Here is a 23,688-nt window from a genome sequence, read left to right on the forward strand (position 1 = left end):
TTATTGTCCCTAAAGGAGCTAATGGCTCAAAGCTACATAGCTATTCTCTGCAAACAATTTTGAATCGTAAAGAGACGGTTCAAAGTATTGATTCCCACGGACATGATAACCTTTAGTACCTACTCCAACGCTACACCTCGTTAAGAAGAGGGTAAGAGCCTTATCAATAAATATCGCATTACGTCGGTATACACAGCCAGTGTATCTTAACGCTTCGTTATTTAAAAAGTCGTGCCAGTTGATGTGTGATTTCTTCTTCTTAGTCATTACAGTCTTGTTAAACTGGTCGTGATCGTCATCTGGGTGTTGTGACTCCCTTAACAATCCGTCGCCACTCGTCCCTAACGGTTGCTTTTCTTGCGCATTCATGTAGAGGAGCCTGGATGGCGGCCTTTGCTTGGTCCGTCTATCTAATCGCTGATCTACCGCGTGCTCTGGTACCTTCTACTTTCCCTTGAAACACAACACGCTCAATGGACACGTCGTTACACCTCGATGCGTGACCGAAGAAACTGAGAATTCGCGCTTGAACTGCAGAAGCTGTTTGATGCTGAGTTCGTCGAAGACTGATTTATTCGTACGGAACATGTTCCAGGTCACTCCCAACATTCTCCTCCACAACATCTTCAGAACATCTATTCTTGTCTCCCTGATGTGTGAATATCATTGCTTAACTATTCGGAACTTATAGAAGATAAACAAACATAAAGAAACTGTTACTTTTCGTTAGATCGAACTCTACTGGTTGAAAACTGTAGATATCCTACTGTTAATCACAAATCGATCGATTACAATAGATGCGATAAGTACTAGGGCTTCATAGCCAAGAAGGTCAAAACCTTTTATCTCGTTTTAGATATCTAGCTTCCTATCAGGTTATTTCTTTAAAAAACTTTAGTGCGTAATGAAAATATTAGAAATGTAATTGTTACCCTGCCTAAGTATCTGACTTAAGATTGGCTTCTTAATTCGGGAAACCTATTTTTGCCTAAGTTTTTTTTTTCAAAAACGTGTCCTTTGTGTTGTGTATCGGGGGCTTAAGTTTTCGTAAAAGCATTGAGTGAATGATTTTATTGCGGTTTTTGATATTTTTATGGCGGCCATCCCGTTAGCTCATTGTCTTTGCACCCGCAGACTGTTTCTCGAAAAGACAATAGTCCGAAGCGTGTCCGACGCCTTCTACAAAAGAGGGGTATTGTTATTTTATGGTTTTACGGTTGCCATTACTATTAGTATAGAATCTATATGGGGTCAGGGATAGCGAACCTTTTTACAGCTAGGTATAACTGTGTGCTCATTAAAACTTTTTAGGTACCATACTTTTTTTTAAAGGTGCAAGTTTTAATATGATGTCCCATTCGACCCCCATCCCATCCAAAATAAGCGTTTTTTATTTGCAGTAAAGTTACACTGGGTTAGCCCAGCAAGAATCATCATATTAACCCATTAACATACCACTGCAGGTCACGGGCCTCCTATACCTACATGAGAAGGGTTTAGGCTGTAGTCCACCACGCTGGCCCAGTGCGGATTGGAGGACTAAGAGCGTAGGTGCTAAGCAGTGGGATGTTAATATGGTGATGATGAAAGCATTTGCATTAGAAGTATGAACTTGTGAAAATGAATTATTCGTACAACAGAGGTTTGATTTTACCCTTTTAGTAGGTATAAAAAGTAAGTAATATTGTTAATTGACAAAATATTATTATCAATGACGTTATTTTATTCATTGTAGATTTAAGTTTAACAGATTGTGTAAATTTGATTTGGGTTTGTAATTTTTTGTTATAAAGTTTGTTAAAGAAATAAAATCGAAACAAGTTATTTTATTGTATTGCACCGTAATTCCTCAATAAATTGTGTCATTTGGTATCCGTGCCGATGGTTTGCAACCCCTGATGTTATAGATAATACGCATAATCTATAAGTATGGAGGTCTAACTTCAAACAATTGCCAGCATTATTTTCGGTAACCAATACAAAAGTAAATGCGAGAGTTGTTTTTAGCAAAAACAGGTCTTTGTTTATTAAATTGTAGCTTTGTAGGTGTCACCTTAAAATAACGCCGCTGGAGATTTCGCCACCGACTTCTAAAAGATTTATTTTTAGGTAATGGCACACCATATGAAAATCTTATTTAGATCTAATTATCTTAATTACATCTAATATTGTTTTTAATTATTGAAAGTGTTTACCGTTTAGTAATCTCATACAGAAAAAGAATAGAAAGAGACTATACGAAAAAACACAAACTGTAAAATCTGCAAACGAAACCTAAACAGAAAACGCAGACATTATATAAAGGAAAAAAAAATTACACACAAACACATACGCACACACACGCACACACACGCATACAAACACGCACCCACCCACAAACAAATCAAATTTATTATTAGATTAGTCTTAATAGTTTTCTTTGTTTCTTTACGTCTTGTGTTCACACTTTTATGTTATTAACTCTTATAAATATTTATTAATTCAAAATACTTAATTATTTATTTGTTAAATCCGAGACTATTTCAAAATGCTATGTTTATGTAATCTTTGTGGCCATAGATTTAAGTAAAAGTATTTATAAATATATTTTTATTGTAACGCTGTTGATTATGAATAAATAAAAAAAATAAAAAATAAATGTACCTACCTAAGCACCCGACTCAAAAATTTATATAATTCTCTTTTTTTTTTTTTTTATTTATTTACTTATTTTATTCCTTTATGTATTTTCCCTGTAAAATTGTCAAACGTTTGTTAATAAGACCATAGATATAGGGAAGACACTGTCTCCTGTAACAGTTTTAACTACCGCAGGAGACAGGGTTTCACACTCATGAAATGTATACGAATTTTGATAAAATAAAGATATTATTTTGATTATTTTTTATTGTTATTATTATTATTGTATTTAAAAATTCCGTTAATTTAATTAGTTGTGTGACGAAGGCAGATCAGAATGCAGTTGTCGCCAACCCTTTTGTGACTAAGGTAATATAACGGAGAACGGCCAGCAGAAGAATTCAAATTCATGTAGACCTTATCACAGGCACTTATGAAGCGTTCATACCTTAAACATGTTACCACTAATGTTACGTGATGGTGATAACTGCATTCGTTTACTTAAAACTAAAGCTACAAGCCACACAAACTTCAACCGTTTTTTTTTTATCACCATCTCACAGACAAAGTCACAGCGTTCTCAGTGCTACTATTACCATTTATTTATAATTTATGTACCATAAATTGTGATTGTGAACATAAGATACATGAAGAGAACAAAAGAAAGCTTATCTCTATAAGAGATCCTACTATTTACTGCGATCACCAAGCGTGCCAGCCCAGCGTGGTGATTGCAAACCGTCTCATTATGAGAGGCCCTTAGTCCAGCAGTGGGCAGGCTTTGTTAAAGGCTTTTGATGATGATGATTTAAAATTTCAGCTTCCGTATGTTAAAACCTTCAAAACTAGAATTTATTGTCCATTTCTACACAATTATAGCAGCTAATACATAAAACAACCTTGATATATCCCAGAAAATTAAATTCTTCGATAAATGCGCAAAATAACGACCCTTGCTGTTGACGCATGTCAGTTTTGTTTGTTTTGTTTGGATTTTACGACTTGAACTGTGCCTTAAGCGGCGATAACCATGCAGTATGTTATTCGTAAACAAGCAGTAAAATAGTTTGAAAAATAACTGATTTCAAAATGTTACCTAATGAGTGATTAATTTTTTTTTTAGAATAAACAATCAATCAATAAAAATTAGGTGTTGGGTTTTTCGGTCAAGAAATTAAAAATGAATCATCATCATATCCACCCATTTCCGGCCCACTACAGGACGGGTACCACAATGAGAAGGGGTACAGGCCCCTCGTCCACCACGCTGGCCCAGTGCGGATATATTGACTCCACACACTTTTGAAAACATTATGTAGAACTCCCAGGAATGCGGGTTTCCTCACGATGTTTTCCTTCAACGTTGACGCAAGTGATATTTTTATTGCTTAAAACATACATAACAAAGACAAGTGTTAATTGCGTGATGGGATTCGAACTCGGTCCCTCGAAAGTGAAGTCACCCACTGGGCTATCACCGCTACGAAAAAATGCTAAAATAAATCGCGAGTTATAAATTATGTTTTTATATTTGTTGGAATACCGAAGCTATGCTACCCTTTTTGAGAAATAAGTAAAAAATTCATTTTGAAGATAACTATTTTGTCGCCTCACATTTTTTAACAATAAACAGTAATACAATGACGAAAATCCTAGGTATTGAAATCTGAGGCTGACATGATTAGTGGCTGTAATCAAGAGCGCTAAAGCATTAGATAAGTATATGAAGCATTATAAATAAATAATAAATAAATTATAAAGCTCAAATAAATATTTTGGGATTAAAAAATAGGTACCCACACCAAACTTGTTTTACCTACCCTAAACCTCCTTGCCCTTACATCTAACCAAACTCTTACTTCCCGTATCAAGAACTCCAACTTATCGCAAAAATTGTACATGTATGCCTATCAAAATATACAACAATTTGCCTGACCAATTGAAGGAAATTACCTTTTAATGCTTTTAAGAGAAACTGCATAAATGGTTAGTTATTAAGAGTTTTCGCTCTGTAATTTTTTTAATAGACAACATTTGTTAATATATGTGTTATATATATATTGAATGAATTTTTATTATCAAATATATTACATTATTTAAAGTTCATACTTTGTATGAAAAGTTAATAATGTACATTGTGTATGTTGGATGAAATGTGCTCAATTTTGAATAAGTATGAATTCGTTATCATTTTAATATCTGCCATTTTATTTACCTACTGTTTATAAACAAAATAAATTAAGCTAATCTTAAGTAGTATGTAATCTTATATGTAACAAAAATATGAAATACCTAAGTATGTCATGATCGATTGTTTATCAAAATTTATCTATTGCAAGTCATTTGACGAAACATCTTTAGACGAGTAAACGATATTGAACCTTTCTTTTTATTAGTATTAAAAGGAAAAAAAATACCTGTATATTAATTAATTAGGTACACACTGAATTAAACTATAATGACCCAATTATGTGTAAAATCAAAAAAAACTAAAAATAAATATACTTAAGTAGGCATTCTAGAAGCTAAGTGCATACCTGCTAGATTGTAAAAACCCCTTTGATCTAGTTATTCCTGCTTTTAAAATAATACAAAAAACCTTCATTAAATAAGAAAGGAAACTTAGGAATAAAGGCAAAAGTAAGAACCGAGTTATATTACAGCGGTTATATCATGCATAAAGTCGTGTTAAGCTCCGATATGCCTCTAAACAGCTGTACGCCGTAGAGCGCCATGGGGTATTGTTAAGACAGGGACAGGTAGATAAAATACTAGGTGGAGGAAGGAGACGGTAATAGTTAGTTAGGAGGGGCGCAGGCTGTATTCTCGCAGCCCCCATTGGCACGCGCCCGGCCGCCCTTAGCCGCGCCCCCCTCGCACTGATACCCACACGAGCTCCACAACGACCCGTCAGTCTATCGCTCGACTTCGACGCGACACAATCGCCTCCTCGTCTGTGCCCATTCACCATTGTGCCATACACTTGGCTAATGTTCTAACATAACTTAGTGTTTGCTATCAATTCGTCAATCATGTCGACTCTTAGTCATCACCCGTACGCGTTTTCCATGCACCCCGGCATGTTACCGGAGTACCCTAGCGCGCCACAGCCGCTACCGGCGTCTTCACCACAATCAGAGGGCCACATCAAGCGGCCCATGAATGCCTTCATGGTCTGGTCGCGACTTCAGCGGCGCCAGATCGCAAAGGACAACCCGAAGATGCACAATTCAGAGATCTCGAAACGCCTCGGCGCCGAGTGGAAACTGTTGACTGAAATGCAGAAGAGACCGTTCATCGATGAAGCGAAAAGGCTCCGAGCACTGCATATGAAGGAGCATCCCGACTACAAGTACAGGCCACGAAGGAAGCCCAAGCCCCCAACAGCCGGAGGTGCCCCAGGCGCTGGAGCTTTCCCGAGCTTTCCGCTTCCTTACTTCGCGGGCCCCGCACCTTCAGTTGGACACTTAGATGCTCTTTCTTATCCCGCGGTATCTCCGTATTTCCCTCACCAACTGGATCATCTACAGTTCTCGAAATTGATGGCGCCGACCGAAAAGTTGCCGACGGCGTCGTCAGCTGCAGCTGTTGTGTCATCGTTCTACTCCTCGCTGTACACGCAACCCGCACATCCGAAGCCATTCTCATCTCCATTGTTCCACCAGTACGGCGCAGCTCCACCTTCGCCAGTGTCTCCGAATCAGCACAGCCCTCACGACGACCAACTAAGACGGCCGGTGTCTGTTATATATTGAAGACCAACTTGCCTCCCTTGAAGGACCAACCTTTTAGGGTTTGGCATCAGTGAAAAATATTTAAGTGTTATAAACAAAGACTATTGAAATCCCAAGGACCATATTTATTGTTTTCTAGAGTTACGCTTAGTTGAAAATTGTAAATGGAGTGTGTCCCACATCAAGTGGCTTGTAAATATGTTGAAGGTAATCGTAGACCCGTTAGATGGGTAACGGATTAAGTTTACTTAACTGTGATTTTTGTTTTCGACGCATCTTCAGATATATAAGTTAGTAAAACTGTTTCATCAGTTATGTGAAGTGAGATCGGTACCAAAAAGAGATTATTTCATGTAGGTGTCAGAATTTAGCTGTAGTAAGAACTTCTTTGACGTGTATCATGTTTTTTGTTTTCTCTCAACAATTATTGTAACGTCTATTTGTTAAGTTTGCTTGAGTCGTTCCATTAAGGCGACGACCGACTCAATCTACTTCGGTTATTATGGAATTTATTTATTGCCAGTGTAGATTTAAACGGTATTATTGTAAATTAGTTGACTAAATCTTAAGTGGCTAGTGCATACCAATTGTATATATTAGTTTATAATTCAAAAACGATGTCATTACCAACGATGTATTATATAAATTGAAAAAAAAAAAAAATGAATTTGTTAATGCCATACAAATAAACTAAATTGTTTTTATTTTAAAATATTATCGTTTTCTTTTCACTTTGAACCAACCCTTTATTGATGATTTAATCTTTAGAAGACGTCGGAGCGAGACTTTTTGCTAGATTCAATAAGTTAATTGACTAAGTAAAAGTAATTCACTGTGATAACAATGTGCTAAATATTTTAGTGATAAATTTAAAAAACAAACTTCACGAAAGTTCATATTCCATCAACTGCTTTGAATTTAATACTGCACATTGTGTTATGAAACAAACACTACCTTCATTAACAATATTATGGGTACGTTTAATTATCTACATTTCTCTTTCTTCAGTGGTATACAACTCTTAGTTTCTACCTAGGCTCAGGTGTATTAACGTTTTCAATTATTAAATCTGAATCTTCAATTTAAATTATAATTGGATTGTTTGGGTATTAGACATTTAGTTCAACTTTAACATCCGCTTTTTTGAAAGCTTCGGTAAAATAACTGTATACATGGTCAGTTAACTTTATTAACCATTCAAATTTCAATAACCTACTGCCGCCGGGGACTTTGGTTCAGTGTTTCATTCATTAGTTATGACGAGCATTAGAGGAGAAGAGGAAAGGTATGTGTGTAGGCAACTTATAAGATGAACTGATTTATGAAGTGTCCGTCGGCTTCATAACCCGCTTCATGCATTAGAATTCGGAATCATAATAATTTAGTTTTGCGGGAGTTACCTCTAATGAATTAAGATTTAGGCCTACTTTTTATCGAATTGCAAGATTTTTTTGCCATTGTTCTTTTGGTTCTGTAAATAACTGTTAGTTTCGTGAATTAATCCTTTTTAAGTTGTATAGGTAGTGTGCGAAGATTATTTAGGCTGAAATATGAATTTATTGTTTGCGTTTGTTTATTTGTTTGTTTGTAGAGTTGTTACCGGTTAGCTATTTATTTCCGCATAGCACGCGGTTTGGAAACAACTTAGATAAGTACATTGTTACAGAATTTCTCAGCTACCTATTTACAAAACTCAATTGCGCTTTTATCTTGTAACGAAAACATAATTGGTTTGAAATAAGAATAGTTAGAAGTGTGATTATGAATATGGGAACAACTGTTTCCAGTCGTGGAAAAATAATTAACCTGCTCGATTCTATGATAGCTAACTCTGGGTGATATCCTTATTGGCTTATTACGCTAATCCTTGCTCGATGGGAAGATGTGTTGCCCATTTTAGTCTTTTGTTCAGTGGTATAATGGATAAGCCCTTTCTTTCTTTGTTTTTAGTCTTGTTATCAATCTTAATGGGTAGCTGTGTAGCCTTTTTAGCCTTCTGGTGAGGTATTAAGTCTTTCTTAACATATAGTATGGGTATTAAGGCATCGAGTGCTAGACTCCCGAGCAGCTTGCGTTGGTTTTCCGCGTGAGTGTTTCTATTACCCTTTTGAAGAAAGTTAAACTGGGCATATTTCTTTATTGGGACTCTTTTTCGGTTTTGTTCATTAAGCCATTTGTCGATTAACGTATAATATACTAAGAAAAGATGTATCTTATAAGCTTGTTTGGAGCCTTATATTTTTGTTTTATTGGTTGGATAGAGAAAAGATTATAAAATTGGTTTTCATATAAAATACAAATAAAAAAACGAAATAAAATGTAAAACGTCTTCGAAACCACCGCAACGAGGGACAGTGCCTTGGTGCTGGCAGCATTGACTCTTTGAATGGCCAAACAATTTTTTTGATCAAGATACTCGTAACTGCCAGCTCTAGGATCACGGCTAGACTCGTTAACCCTTTTTGACAATTCTTTAGAAAGAGCTCGAGCCCTCAGTAGATAGATATTTTTGTGGTACCACTACGTATTTGCTAGATGGCGTTACTAGTTGCTTTGCACGATCGCAATATTATTAGGTAGGATAAGCTATCCGGGATTGGTCGAGTGGCCAAGCAAGTACACATAAAAGATATTTTCTAGTCATTGATATGATGATAAAGCGTCCAAAAGATTATCAAATAACACTGGTTTATCAAAAAAACAAATTGGTACTTCCTAGGATGTGTTCGTTGGATGCCATGCGAAGTATTGCCCTGTTTATATGCTGTACTTACGTTTGACCATCTACTACTACCTACTTCCGGAGCAAGAATAATAAAAATGGGTTACGTTACGAATAGAGGATTAACGTGTCCACGTAAATGAAAACAACACTTACCTACCAAGAGATTAAACGTTCCGGTACGATGCGGCGTGTAGCTGATTTTTGTTATGGGTTTAATAATTTAAGGACTACGTAATCGATAAAAAGCTTAGGTGTGAATTATTGCTCTAACCAGGTTGCTCTTCTAATAATTTTACATGACATTGTGAGATGGTGATAACAAAAAATACAACACCCGGCTAAGTTTGTTGTGGGCTTCTTCTTAGACCAGGACGCGATTGGAACCCTCGTAGCTTTAGTTTTAAGTTTACGAATGTGGTTATCGCCATCATCTCACAACCGTGTAATTCTTAAGTACGCATCAAAAGTGCCACCTATGGTCCTACTTGAATAATGATATTTTTGACTTTGACTTTGAATATAACTGCTAGGTACCTATCTTAGACTGCATCCAGTGGCTTGCATAGAGGGTATGCACAGGGACTGCAGATGATATAAAATGAAGAAAATCTGCAGTAAGAGTTAAAAAAAACTTAAGGATAGGCATTGTAAGAATTATAAAGAGCCTACCCTTAAGTATTAATAACTCTTACTGGGGATTTTCTTCATTTTAGATCATCTGCATACCCTGTGCATACCGTCTATGCACGCAACAGACTGCATCATCCAAACAACCTAACCAGGTGAGATTGAAGTGAACTTAAACGGGATTAAAAAAAAATGCAGCCCCCCTGAGAACTCTTAGGTAGTCTTATGGTGCCCCGGTAAACTTTTGAGGTAGCCCTGGTAAAGCCCACCCCGCAGTCTCAAGCCCCGGTGATTGTTCGTCGAACATGGTTTTCAATTTAATAATTACGTCGCCCTGATTCCGGTGGGGGCGTTTTTCAATTCGATTGTTTTATTTCATTCTATTCTTGGCTTTTTCATTGGGCTACTAGTCGAGCGTTTTAGAGAGTACACCTTTTTGCGAGATTTTCTTTGCCGTTTTTCCCCAATTATAGCATAGAGTTAACAGTAGCTTTATTTTGTATTGCTATTTCTTTGTACTCCACTCAAGTTACTGATAGTTTGGTTTCAATGAGGAACTTCTCATTGATGAGATGACAGGATCTCTGGAAGTAATAAGTTTAACATATTAACAGTATTTTTAGAATTTCTTTTCAGTGTTTTTACCTACACTTGGAGGAATTATCAATTTAAAAAAATGTAAAATAAGTATATATTCTATAATAAACATTTTCGGAACCGAAAGGTTGTGAACCTGCGACTCTCTGGCAATCGCGGCCTGAGCGTTTTTGACCAATGTAATGATATTCTTTCCGTCAATGCCGATGATTTTAACTTCGCGTGTTAAGATTTAATCAAAAAAAACCTCAAAAGAATCACAGGAATCTTGCCTTTGCCATTATCTCTAACCTTTCAAATTACATTTCAGATTGTCTATTAAACAGTGGCGTGCACTTCATACATTCACAAAAGCACTGCATACCCAATTTATTTTATCTAACTCGTATTGGAGGGGAATTTTTCCTTTTCATGCGATGTACCTGCTTTATGCATACCCTGGTCGAGAACCCTCTGCACGGCACTGCTATTAATCAACCTGCTTATGGATTTAAAGTGAAAAATTCAGAAAGCTCTCGTTTAGCTGCTTGTTTAGTAGCCCCAAAATTTTAAAGGATTTCGGAAACTTTTGAATTAATCATTAGTTCGTCAGGTCATTGTTTCGAGTTGCCATTTCAGAGCGGTCCCGAGTTCTTATCGAGTTGGGGAGTTTGTCTGTTGGTAATAGAAATAATCCGCCGATTAATTATACTGTATTCAAATATTTTGTAATCAAAACAAATCAAGTATTATTAATTTAAAGCTAGGAATTCAAAATTAATAGCTTTAGTTTTTTTTATAGTAAAAATTGACCAATCAGTCTCATAATATATTCAATTATTTATTTCTCTCCGTATTCATTCTCTTCTATTCTCTTCTCGAGCGGGTGAAGATCAATATCTAGACCCATGTACACCCAACAATAGAATATCATCATAGTAAATAAAAGCTGTGTTTGACAGTTTGACAGTTCAAAAATAGGAGTGCTCCGATTGTCACCAAACTTTACAGGATCACTCGCCAGGTTAATCCGGAGATTCCCTGAAAGTTTCTTTGAAATCGGTCCAGCCGTTTCGGAGCCTTTATAGATTACACCAATGTCAATTTAAATTAACGGTGCTCTATTTTGACATTTGGTTCCAAGGCCCTGTGGCGCAACGGATAACGCGTCTGACTACGGATCAGAAGATTCCAGGTTCGAATCCTGGCAGGGTCGATATTGATTTATTTTAGGACGCTTTTTATATTTATTTCGGTTATTTATATCACTACAACAATTGTTTGGCTTTAAAAAATTTAAGTGGCGTTAACAGTTTTTTTTTACTGGGCAATTTATATAGCAATTATAAATTGTTAGCTTAGGATTTATATATTTTAGCTTCTTTATACCCAATTCGCTTGACTAAGATGCTTGATAATAATTGATGGTCCAGATTTCCTTTACATATTACATTACCGAAGATCTGTTTGGTGTGGAGTATAGGGATTGAAGATATTATAAATTACACCATACAGCAACACAACAAGCAATTATTATACAATAAAAGAAAAAAATAATAATTTAATTAAAACAAAAATGAAAAACAAAAACTTTAAAGCTTATAGTACTTATTTTGTCATAATAAATTTCCTAAAAGTGCCAATTTTGACATGAAAAATGTCCGTCTCACAATATTTGTTGTTAAAAGCATTGCACGCACGAGATAAAAAGTTATTTGCCGAATACCTTGTCTTCCATTTAGCCCACGCAAAGGGAGGTTTACGCCTTGCATTTAACCTACGACATGCAAAATCGATATTACTTAGAAGAAGTGGGGAGTCAACTAAATTATGTATTATTTTATATAACAACATTTGATCTCTTAAACCGCGTCTTTTTTCTAAAGTAATAATATCATAGTATATCATGGATTTGCGCAAAGTAACGCCTGATTCTATCCAACCTTTCGGGATCGCCATTCCAGGCGCAGAACATGCTCCGTGAGGCACGGAGATACGTCAAAAACCAATTTCTAAACTAGGCTGGTATTTAGAATTTTTAATGGAAAAACCCAATGTTTCTGACGAACGACATTGACGGCCGACTGGCTCAGTGGGCAGTGTCCCTGTTTTATGAGTGGCCGTAGGTTCGATTCCCACAATTTTTGTCTGATGAACATGAATGTTTTTCGGTGTCCGGGTATTTATCTGTATATTATAAGTATTTATGTATATTAATTATAAAAATATTCGTCAGCCATCTTAGTATCCATAACGCAAGCTACGCTTACTTTGGGCCTAAATGACGATGTGTGTATTGTCGTTGTATATTCTTTTATTTCTTTTTTTTTATATCTTCTTACGTTTCTGGGCCTATCACGGTACTTGTGTAAATCGGTTGTAAGTTTAAAAAAAACCCCAAAACTAATTCATTGTTCAGACCCGGGGGTCAAACCCAGTACCTCGTCAGCTCCATCCATCAACAACAACCCTTTACCGGCCGGTTACAGTGCACAGATTTCTGAGCCTTCACCATTTTAAGGAAGTGATATTTAAATTGCTTTAATTAAAAACGCACATAACTCCGAAAATTCAGTTGTACCGGGGTTCGAACTCGGTCTCCACGAAAGGAAATCCGAAGCCTTACTCACCAGGCTATCACCGCTTCTTTATAAATTAACCAGCAATAAAAGCAACTTAAATATGTTATGATTTAAAACTAGGTACTCTTTCTATAGAATGAGCTCCGTCCACAGCAAACTTCGTGCTATTTATTTACATGGACCATTGAGAATCCAGCGTTCGACGGAAGGCTATCGAATGTCGAGTCGTATGCATCGGCGAATAATTGGATACAGATGGGTTTCCGGGACCAATGGATGGGATAGGTATATTATTGAGTGGAAGAAAATGGAAATCCAACTGTACAAGTCCAGAAAGGAAATTCTATTTCCCTCTAGATCGAGATTAATAAAAAAGTAAACTGACGTTCATTCGTTAAATATTAGTTACAAACCTTAGCGGATTTATAAACCTTTAATAAATTGCTATTATTGGATAGAAGCAGGTGTTACTTTGCGGAAATCCATGATATATTATCAAGTGTCACTTAACAATTGTTCATTGTAAAGTCAACATCTCCTGAGGATGCTCCGGTTTCGGAGCGAAACGTGCGTAGAGGGTATATTGCCGAAGATCTGTTTGGTGTGGAGTATAAGTATTGAAGAAATTATAAATTACACCACACAGATTCTCCTGCTTTTCGCGGAGTATAGCAAATTAAGCTTAATTTTGATAATAAACTGCTATTAACCTTCTCTTACCAGATAGCGGTGATAGCCCAGTGGGTAGCACTTCAACTTCACATTCGGTGGAGCAAGTTCGAATCCCGGCACCTTTAACTTTTCAAAGTTATGTGCGTTTTCAGCAATAAAAAAACCTCTTGCTTCATCGGTGAAGGAAACATCGTGAGGAAATCTTTGAGTTCTCCAGAATGTTCTCAAAGGTGTGTGAATTCCACCAATCCGCTCAGGGCCAGCGTGGTGGACTACGGCCTTAACCTCTTCTCATTGTGGGAAAAGACTCGTGCCCTGTAGTTATTGTGGCCGGTTGGCATCATGAACCTTCTCTTTATCACCGTCCTCAACTGTTGGAAACAATCCTTTCTTCTTTTTGAGTGGAAACCATTTTGCAGTGGGTTAGTGAAGGGTAGAGGGGATATTAGACTACTTAAGCTCAATTAATTATTAGATCACCAGCGACCTCTCCAGACTTCGTCCGCGTATACCTTTAAAAACTAGACCTATGCCGTTATAGACTTTTCTTTAGATCTTTTAAAGCGAAACAACTTTTTGTACTATATTTTATCGCAACTTTAACCGTTTACGCAGCGCACGCAGCGGAATCTCTCATAAGGAAAAATAACTCCGATTTTAAAACATTATTCTTGGTGCTATTCTTCTATTGGTCTTAACTTGATGTTTATAGTAATATGGAATGTTGAGTCGACCGTTATTGTTCCGATCGTCGTTTCAGTCAATGGTCTTCTCGCGAAAAGCTTCGACCAACATCTTAAGAACCTTTCGCTTGGTTGTTGGATCAAGGGTCGGAATCAGAAGGCAGTAGTCCTTGAAACGGCGCCTATTGTGAGAAGGTTCCTCACTCTGGAGCCCTGACCGCTTGTTGCTTGGGCATTCAAAAGCCATTTTTTCTTATAATTTTTTAATAGTGTTTTATATTTTTTTAGGCATTGTTAAGTTTTAAAAAAGAAGAAAATCAATAACTTATAGAATAATAATATAATAATAAATTAACAAATAAATATACCAAGACAATACATACATCCATCATATGCCATCTAGCCCCAAAGTAAGCGTAGCTTGTGTTATGAGTACCTACTAAGATGACTGATGAATATTTTAATGAATAATATGCATAAATACTTATAATATAGATATAAAGCCTGTGATGTATAGCCTTCCTCGATGAATGGGCTATCCTACACAGAAATATTTTTTTAAATTCGGACCAATAGTTCCTGAGATCATCGCGTTCAAGTAAACAAATAAACTTAAGCTTTACATAAGTATTAGTGATATAGATAAGATAAGATAGGTTGCTCTGTATATGTCATTATAAGTATGATGTAAAAACATATTCAACTCCATTCATCGTACAGAATAAACATATTTTATCGGGTATATAAGGAAATAACAAACATACATACAAACACATAAATCCAGCTAACGGAGATTGACTGCTCTAACCCAAAACCTTCCGTAATTGTATAAAAACATTTGGATATTAATTATTTGGTATTCCTTTTGTAAAGATTATTTGATTATGGTAATACAAACAAAGTATAGATGCGCCTTCATTAAATCCTATTCATTGGATGTATTATGCTCTTAACACGCAATGCCTTGATAAAGATTAATTGCCTCTTTAATTACTTCATCGCGTCATACAGATCACGAACCTTTGATGTGTTTAAAAAAATACTTTGAAGCGTAAACTATAGACTTTAGCTAAACTCCTTCGTGTTGTCCACAGAGTATTTCTGGAATAGTGCTGTGTAGAATTTTCTATCGCTAATTAACCTCATTTTTGGGTTAATTAGCGATAGATACCTTGGGGATGGGTCCTTGGGGATAGAAATTCTGAGATCGTGAAGCCCGGGGTCTCCTTTTAAGAAATGTCAAGAAGGATTATCGGATTTGAACTTTGTCATAGTGTCCTTTCTACAAGCTATGATACCCTTATTGAGGAAGTTTTGAAAAAGTAGGCAACCCGCCATTTTGTGTTGGCAGCCATCTTGTTTAAAATTTGTCATTTGTTTTCAATAACGACGAACAAGGCAATGTAACCAATGAATAAGTAACGCCTAATCTCAGAGGATTCCTAGGCATACATCTAACGTTGACCAATAGTTATCACCTGAGTGTTGGTGAAACGTTTTTTTTCCATTGACATCATTCGGCCATCGTGGCCATCTTGAGGCCATCTTGGACCGATTTTTATCAAACATAGCTAAGAGCTCCTGACTTATTCACTTTAAAAAAAAAAAATCTAAATCGGTTCACACGTTCAGGAAATACTATGCTACAGACAGACACACACACGCAGTCACCTAAAACTAATAACAACCTATCGTTTCTACATCGGTGGTTAAAAAGGATCTTCTTCGAAGCCCGACCAGACAAAAGTGGCTGACCGCTCGACCTTGCTGCCCAAACTTAAGGAAGTGAGCAGATTCCATACAAACATTTCCTTCGGATAGTTTGATGTTTTTGAAAGTGATAAATGATATTCCTATAAAGCCGTCAAGATTAATTAAACCCAAACTGTTGCCTAAATAGTTAGTTAAGCAAGAACGGGTAGCGCTTTGTGCGCAAAGGCGTTGCATAGTTAGAGCGTTTCTTTTGATGCTTTGTGGTTACGGATTTTATTATGAAATTGTTGAATCCGTGACTATTAAAAGCATTGTCGATTCTTACTATCATTGAGCTTTGTGGTATAGGGAAAATTGTTGAAAGGAAACTGTTTTAGACATTACGCTTTATTATAATTAGGTTCCATACAGAGATTTACAAAGGATTGTGTGTGAAAGCTATGTTTTTACGATGTTTTGTTTGCAGTGCCATCTTTTGACATTGGGTCATAGGTGGCCGATCATTTTAGATAGCTGATGTGTCTTGCTTTACGAACTGTAGATATTTGGTATAGTTTTCTGTTACGGTTTACCCATTCTGCAGTACATTAAGATTTTGTCTTTATCTTTGCCTTTCCAAGAGTATTATTGTAAAGGAAAGGACGATTTTCACATCAACATTGGCACTGTTTTAGGAAAATGATTAAGTATATCATAATAGTTTTTGACGACCTCCCTGGCGCAACGGTGAGCGCTGTGAATTTAAGTAGGAGGTCCCGAGTTCGATTCCCGGCAGGCAATTTTTGAATTTATAATTTCTGAATTTTCTCTGGTCTGGTGGTGGGAGGCTAGTTAACACCCTACTGACGAAGACGTGCCGCTAAGCGATTAAGTGTAACGGTGCGATGTTGCGTAGAAACAGGTTAGCCCACTATTATCTTAGACTGCATTATAACTTACCACCAGGTGAGATTGCAGTCAAGGGCTAACTTGAAGTGGAATAAGAAAAAAAAATATTACGATAAGCTTAATTTTTGCTTAGTATTTGATCATTTAGCATTTTGTGGTTAGGGTAATGTTATCGTTTATGTATTATAACACATATCTAAATTAAACGAAAAAAAAAACGATTAGGTACTCTTATGTGTGAAAGTACTGTCACTTTCCTTAGAAAAGCTGATCTTAATATATATAAATCTCCTGTCACGATGTTTGTCCGCGATGGACTCCTAAACTACTTAACCGATTTTAAATTAAATTGGCACACCGTGAGCAGTCTGCTCCAACTTAAGAGATAGGATAGCTTAGATCTTTAATTATAGTCGCAATTTTATTTTATTGCAAATTATTTGTCTATAATTAATTGACAGTCACATGTTATATATATATATACTACTATACTCATTTAAGGCTTAGCGATACTGAATACTTTAAAAACAAAATCTAACGCAGACGAAGTCGCGGGCAACAGCTAGTAATAAATAAATCCTTTTCACGTAAAATATGCCGATATACCGAATTATAAATTCATTGTAGTTATATGTCGATTGTTTGTTACATTTTTTATTAATATACTTATAACTAATGTTTTGTTTTACAAAGACTATGTACCATTAGCTTATACATAAGACGTAGGCCAAGCAGATCGCTTACGACTAAGGACGCAAGACAAGTTTAATACTAGTCGGGCATACACCGACAAATATGAACAAATATGTGCTATAAAACCAGCTTTTATTACATCAATGTCTTCTAACAATTATAATAATATCCTTTACGCAAAAATGTTTACCAATATCAATAAAATATACCTCAGCACGAAGACCTATGACGAGGGATTACTTCCCCCTGCCGTATGCTAAGAATCGAAAAAAATAGCTATTCAATAAGCACGCACAAATAAGGTATACGGTTATTGTGTATTTTTTCGTATTCAAACCCTTATTTCGATTCGACTTGTGCTTTGAATTTAATGCCATCGATTTTCTGTAAGCGCGTGTTTATGTTAAGGAGACACCGCTGAAATAAATTAAAGAAAATATTGGGATTGGCAAATTTAATCACTTTCGTAAACCAAACAATATAATTTTTCACACCATAACTTTACGTGTTACCTATAGGTGTTTTGGTAATAATAGAGTTTATTGTGACAGAGCTCGTCCGAGGAACCGTACCGGCTTATTTCTGCTGCCAAGCGGCATTGCTCATGTATATGACATTGTTTATCTATCTATCTATCTATATATTTAAAAGAGAAAGTGTGTGGGTATGTTCCGTATAGGCTCCGAAACGGCTGGACCGATTTCAATGAAACTTACAGGGAATCTCCGGATTGCCTTGGCGAGTAATCCTGTAAAGTTTGGTGACGATCGGAGCACTCCTATTTCTGAACTGTCAAACTGTCAAATACATCTTTTATTTACTATAATGATATTCTATTGTTGGGTGTACATGGGTGTAGATAATGATCTTCACCCGCTCGAGAAGAGAATGGAAGAGAATGAATACGGAGAGAAATAAATGATTTAATATATTATGAGACTTAAATTTAAAATTTAATGATGTAAGTTTATTGTTTAAAAAAAAAAGCAAAATCTAGCCCGGGGAAGCGGGCTGGGTACAGTAGTATATATTAAGTATTGATGTATATTATTCATAAAAAATATTCATATGTCATCTTAGTACCCATAACATAAGCTACGCTTACTTTGGGACTAGATGGCGATGTGTTTGTAGTTTTGAATGACAAGTGACTTTATGAAAACAAAATTGATGTTGGCTTCTTCTTAGACCAGGATGCATTCGGAATCTTTGTGATAGCTATCATCTCTCTACTAGGTATGTACATATTCTTTATGTAATGCCATCAAAAGAAACATCTATTTGAATAAGGAAATATTTTGCTTTAACGTCGCCTTAAGTTGAGTAAGAAATGTGTCGTATGTGGAATAAATAAATATTCGTAGGCTTTTTTCTTATTTTATTTTATCGGAGAAGCAATGGTTTTTTGCTATTCGGTGATTTTCTTCGAATATTTCCTTTAATTGTCCTTATTTCATAGAATTTTTTACTGTTATATCATGTCAAAATGTGTGCAAAGATATTTAGATATAAAACATAAGTACCTACCTATTATTTTATACTTGCGAATTTATTAGCTAAATCTCTAGAATATATAATACATAGTTTTTGAGTACGTACTTATTATACGAACGTATATGTTTTTTACGTTTGCCTTTGACTACAACCTCACCTGGTGGTAAGTGATAATAGAATCAAAAATGGTAGCGGGCTGAGTAAGCAATAAATGGTCCTTCCTTTCCTTACTCATGGAATGGTTTGCGTGACACACCACTGATTTATGCAATTATATAAAATCTTATTTTAGTGTACGAACATATATATTTTTTGCATGCCATCTAAGGCGGATTGTTTGTCCCTATATTTTATATACCAACAATGTAAAACCAATCTGCAAATAAACGATTTGAATTTGAATTTGAGTAATGCAAAAGCGGTGATAGTCCAGTGGGTAAGACGTTGGGGTCGCGAGAAAAATTCAAAATTCAAAATTCATTTATTTCAAGTAGGCCTAATTTATAAGCACTTTTGAAACGTCAAGTCAGTCTATTTGTAGATTCTACCATCGGTTCGGAAGGCAGATTTCACTGAGAAGAGCCGACAAGAAACTCAGCAGATTGCTCTTCTTCAACATCATTTTACAGCTTAACAATCTTTAGAATTTTTCTCTAACTTTTCTTAGTTATGTGCAATTTAAGCAATTAAAATGTCACTTGTTTCAACGGTGAAGGAAAACGCATTGGGCGTAGTGGACTACGGCGGCTACGGGTTTAACCCTTCTCATTGTGGGCGACCCGTGCCCTGTAGTGGGCCGGTAATGGTTTGATATGATGATGAATGTTTCTTACGTAGGTTTACATCAAATTAACCTCTGGCCTATCCGAAAAAAAAATATTTAAAAAAAATCCACACATTGTCCAAAAAATGATAGGCGACTAAATGACAATTCCTATCAAATTAACCATAAAAAAGCTTCCATTATTCTGACAATAATAATACTGTAATAGGCCTGCGCTGAAGGCAACAAAAGCCAAACCATAGAAATGAACGTGTTGAGAAATTAAAATTAAATTAAAAATTAATTTATTTATGATCAGATTACATTGGATCAATAACGATAGAGACGATGGCGTCAGGAAAAGTTTAAAACTGCGTTCCAGCCGCCACGCCCACCTCCGAAACTAAAGCTATGATTATATTATGTTCTAAACCAAGTTGTTGTATGAATAAAGTATACAGTTAGTACAGCATGCAAGAAACATAATAATTGTATTATGTGTGCGTGTGTGTGCATGTGTATTTGTGTGTGTATATGTGTGTGAGTGTGTATGATTGTTTCGAGTTGGAGTGATAATTCGAGCGTGTGCATGTGTATAAGGCGTACCGAAAGAGTTTATGAAAATATAACATTATTTAACTACTAATAGCAGTTTTTCAGTCTCTTCGTAAGAGAGTGACTGAAGCCATTTGGAACATTTTTCTTTACAAATGTGAGTTGTGAGGGGGAGTATGTTTAATAATTTGTTAGCTCTGTTGTACAGTAGACAACTTAAGAAGGGATAATGCCGTTTGGAAATTGCAGTACGAACAGACTTATATGTAGCCGCCAAATCCATTCTTCGTTTGGTTTAAATTGGAATCGGATTATCTTTGCCAAATAAATACGAATAATTATTATAACATACTATCATAGCAGACATCTTAGCAGACTCCAAAACGTCGGAGTCCGATGTTTGCAGAGCCTCTTAGGACAAAGGCGGTAACAAAACGTGTAATATTGAAAATCTTAAAATAACATAAATATCCAGTATAAAGTATTTCAATCCGCTCATCAATGACAGAAAAGAATAGAATAAGTTTTATTGCTTTAACTGTATACATTTGTTTTGGTGTTGTACGTGGGAACAGTTTCAACAGTTTGCCACTTTATGGCATGCTATTTTCTCATATATACTACGAGTTCTTTTGCATATGACTATTATCTTCACACATCAAATCCCAAACTCTAGACACCAATTAAGAACTGTCACTAAATGACCGTTAATATTATAATATGGCTTACTTATTAACCAGACAAACGTTTATGAACATTACAACTTATCCGATGTCAAATAATAAATGTAAACAATATAAATTAGGTTTCAGAAGAAATAAATGAATATAAAGGTCTTTAGTCCTCATTATTTCCGGCCAGTGTTCGTTGCAATAAAAATTAATCCGCGAATAATTATTATGATGACAAAAACTTTGCACGACGTCCATTAATTTATGAACAATATAATATAAACCCTACTACTTGATAATAAGGTAGCAAATTAATTGACATCGATTATAAGTCATTGAGATGACACTAACGTGGAATTGAGTTTTAGTTTATTTGAAATAAGATTGCTTTTTGAATGATTGTTAAACTTTTTTCGGTTGCTGACCTCCGTATAAACTATGAATATATTAATTTGTTCGCGAACATTTGTGTTTTAGTTTCTATTAATGTAGTGCTTTTAATTGTTACAGTCTGACAGCTACATCGGGTTAATGCTTTGGGTCTCAATGCCCATTTAGCTATTGTTGTGGTGTTTTAGGGTGAAAGGTTCTTACCACATTAGTTCGTAAAGTCCAATGAATGAACTTTTAGTGTTTAATTTTGGGTTGTGCGGTTTAATGTCGGATTAAGGTTGCCCCTTCTCACGCTTTTGTTTTCAATTATATGTGTATTATAAGTATTGATGTACATCCTACTATGATATAAAAATGATTAAATAAAAGACGATTCAACAAAATCTCACACTGATAGATTTAATTTTACTCGAAAAACAAGGATTGCGGCGGCGCAGCGCCACTATTCGACGGTAGACGACAAATTGACTCCAAACAAATGTGGCAATCGCAAGAAGCCCACAGCAAACTTAGCCGGGTGTTTTTTTTTGTTATCACCATCTCGCATTGTCATTTAAAATTATTAGAAGTGCAACCTGGTTGGAGCAATAATTCACACCCAAGCGTTTTTTATCGATTAAGTAGTCCTTTATACTATAAAGGGACTTTTCTCTAAGCTTACGTTTAATACAAACTTTTAACTTTTTAAGAGACATCTCCAAATTGTACTCTCTTTATATGTATTTATATCTTTGTAACTACTTTTTTTTCTTTGGTGTACAATAAAAGTGTATTCATTCATTCATTCATTCATCTCCAAGATGTCAATGGTTAGTTTATTGAATGGGAAGTAAATTGAGAGCTTTTGTCATAACGTCAGAATTAGGCTAGTTTTAAGCACACAACTGGTTGTAACAAATCGCTACAACTGATTCTATATACCTAGCCTTCGTTTCACATAAGCAATATACCAAATTAGACACCCACAGCAATATTAAATATGTTATTATATTTTAAGGTGCAAATATCACTTTACAATCGGTGATTATTCTTAAACTTGCTGACACTTAATGGTGGGATTATGTACGCAATAAATTCCACTAACAATCTGCATACAATATGACTGTTTTTGTTGTGACCAGAGTGTTATATTGGTCACTACAATATTTGTCTATGGTTGTGATTATGCGTGCATAGATACGCTCATTATTAAACCATATGGTGAAGGCAGATCAGAATACAGTGTTTACCACCCCTCTTCCGACGTGTTTCGTACGAGGTGACTAAGGGAATATAACGGAGACGGGACAGCAGCACCTATGTTCTTCTAGGTCTGACCAGCGTGGTGATTACGGACAAATCGGCTCCATTGGGAGAGGCCTTTATTCCAGCAGGGAAAACCCCTTTTTTTGGCGTCGTGGAAAAGTTTTATTGCTACCTCCGACCCTTGGGCAGGATGGAGATTATGTGGGACTTCCCCCTCCAATGGCGGTATACCCATACTAAAAACCACCACGGCACGTCCCTCTCGTTGGTTTTGTTAGACAACCGGGGAACAGCTGGGCAAACCCTCCCGTTGGGAGAGGCATTTAGTCCAGCAGGGCATACTCTCCGTTGGGAGAGGCCCTTAGCCCAGCAGGGCAAACTCTCCTGTTGTGAGAGGCCTTTAGTCCAACAGCTGCTTGTTATAGGCGACTGATGATGATATGCTCATTGTTTTGGTTTTTATGAGTTGTATATCTATTTACACTTTAGCGGTAAGCTAACTTTGACGGCCGACTGGCGCAGTTGGCAGCGACCCGGCTTTCTGAGTCCATGGCTGTGGGTTCGATTCCCACAACTGGAAAATGAACATGATGGTTTCTCAGTGTCTGGGTGTTTATATAATAAGTATTTATGTTTATTATATTATTAATATATATATATATATATATATTCAACAGCTATCTTAGTACCCACAAAACAAGCTACGCTTACTTTGGGGATAGATGGCGATGTGTGTATTATCGTAGTATATTTATTAATAATGTATTTATTTATTTAAGCTAATAACTTAAGCTTGAGATTAAGCTATTAAGTAGCCTAACTTAGGGTACACACACATAAATCGGCTTGGTTACACTAGTATGCGAAAGTTTGTTTATTTCTAAGTTTCTAATGTCCTTGCTTAACGCCCTAACTGAGCAACCAATCGACCACATTGTTGGCATAGAGTTAGTAGGAGTTAGAATTAGTTCCTACGGGATTTGTAAAAAACCTTAATAATCGCGGATCTTACGGGAAATACCGGGCTAGTACTACAATTATTCTTGATTATCCAT

The 23,688-nt window shown here is 36.0% G+C and overlaps 1 protein-coding gene and 1 non-coding gene across 2 annotated transcripts; both read left to right on the plus strand.

Annotated features, from left to right (window-relative positions):
- Nucleotides 1-5,554: 5,554 nt before the first annotated feature.
- LOC120637076 (SOX domain-containing protein dichaete-like) lies at nt 5,555-6,964 on the plus strand. Its single transcript, XM_039908694.1, has one exon. The coding sequence runs from the start codon at nt 5,652-5,654 to the stop codon at nt 6,372-6,374; it is 723 nt and encodes a 240-aa protein (XP_039764628.1). The 5' UTR covers nt 5,555-5,651; the 3' UTR covers nt 6,375-6,964.
- Nucleotides 6,965-11,424: 4,460 nt separating this feature from the next.
- Nucleotides 11,425-11,497, plus strand: Trnar-acg. The gene has a single exon. It is a non-coding gene; the product is annotated as a tRNA-Arg (tRNA).
- Nucleotides 11,498-23,688: the final 12,191 nt, after the last annotated feature.

Source organism: Pararge aegeria, chromosome 3 (assembly GCF_905163445.1).
Source record: "Pararge aegeria chromosome 3, ilParAegt1.1, whole genome shotgun sequence".
Lineage (NCBI taxonomy): Eukaryota > Metazoa > Arthropoda > Insecta > Lepidoptera > Nymphalidae > Pararge > Pararge aegeria.

Coding starts and splice junctions, on each gene's coding strand:
- LOC120637076 (XM_039908694.1), top strand. CDS start 5,652: ATGTCGACTCTTAGTCATCACCCGTACGCGTTTTCCATGCACCCCGGC.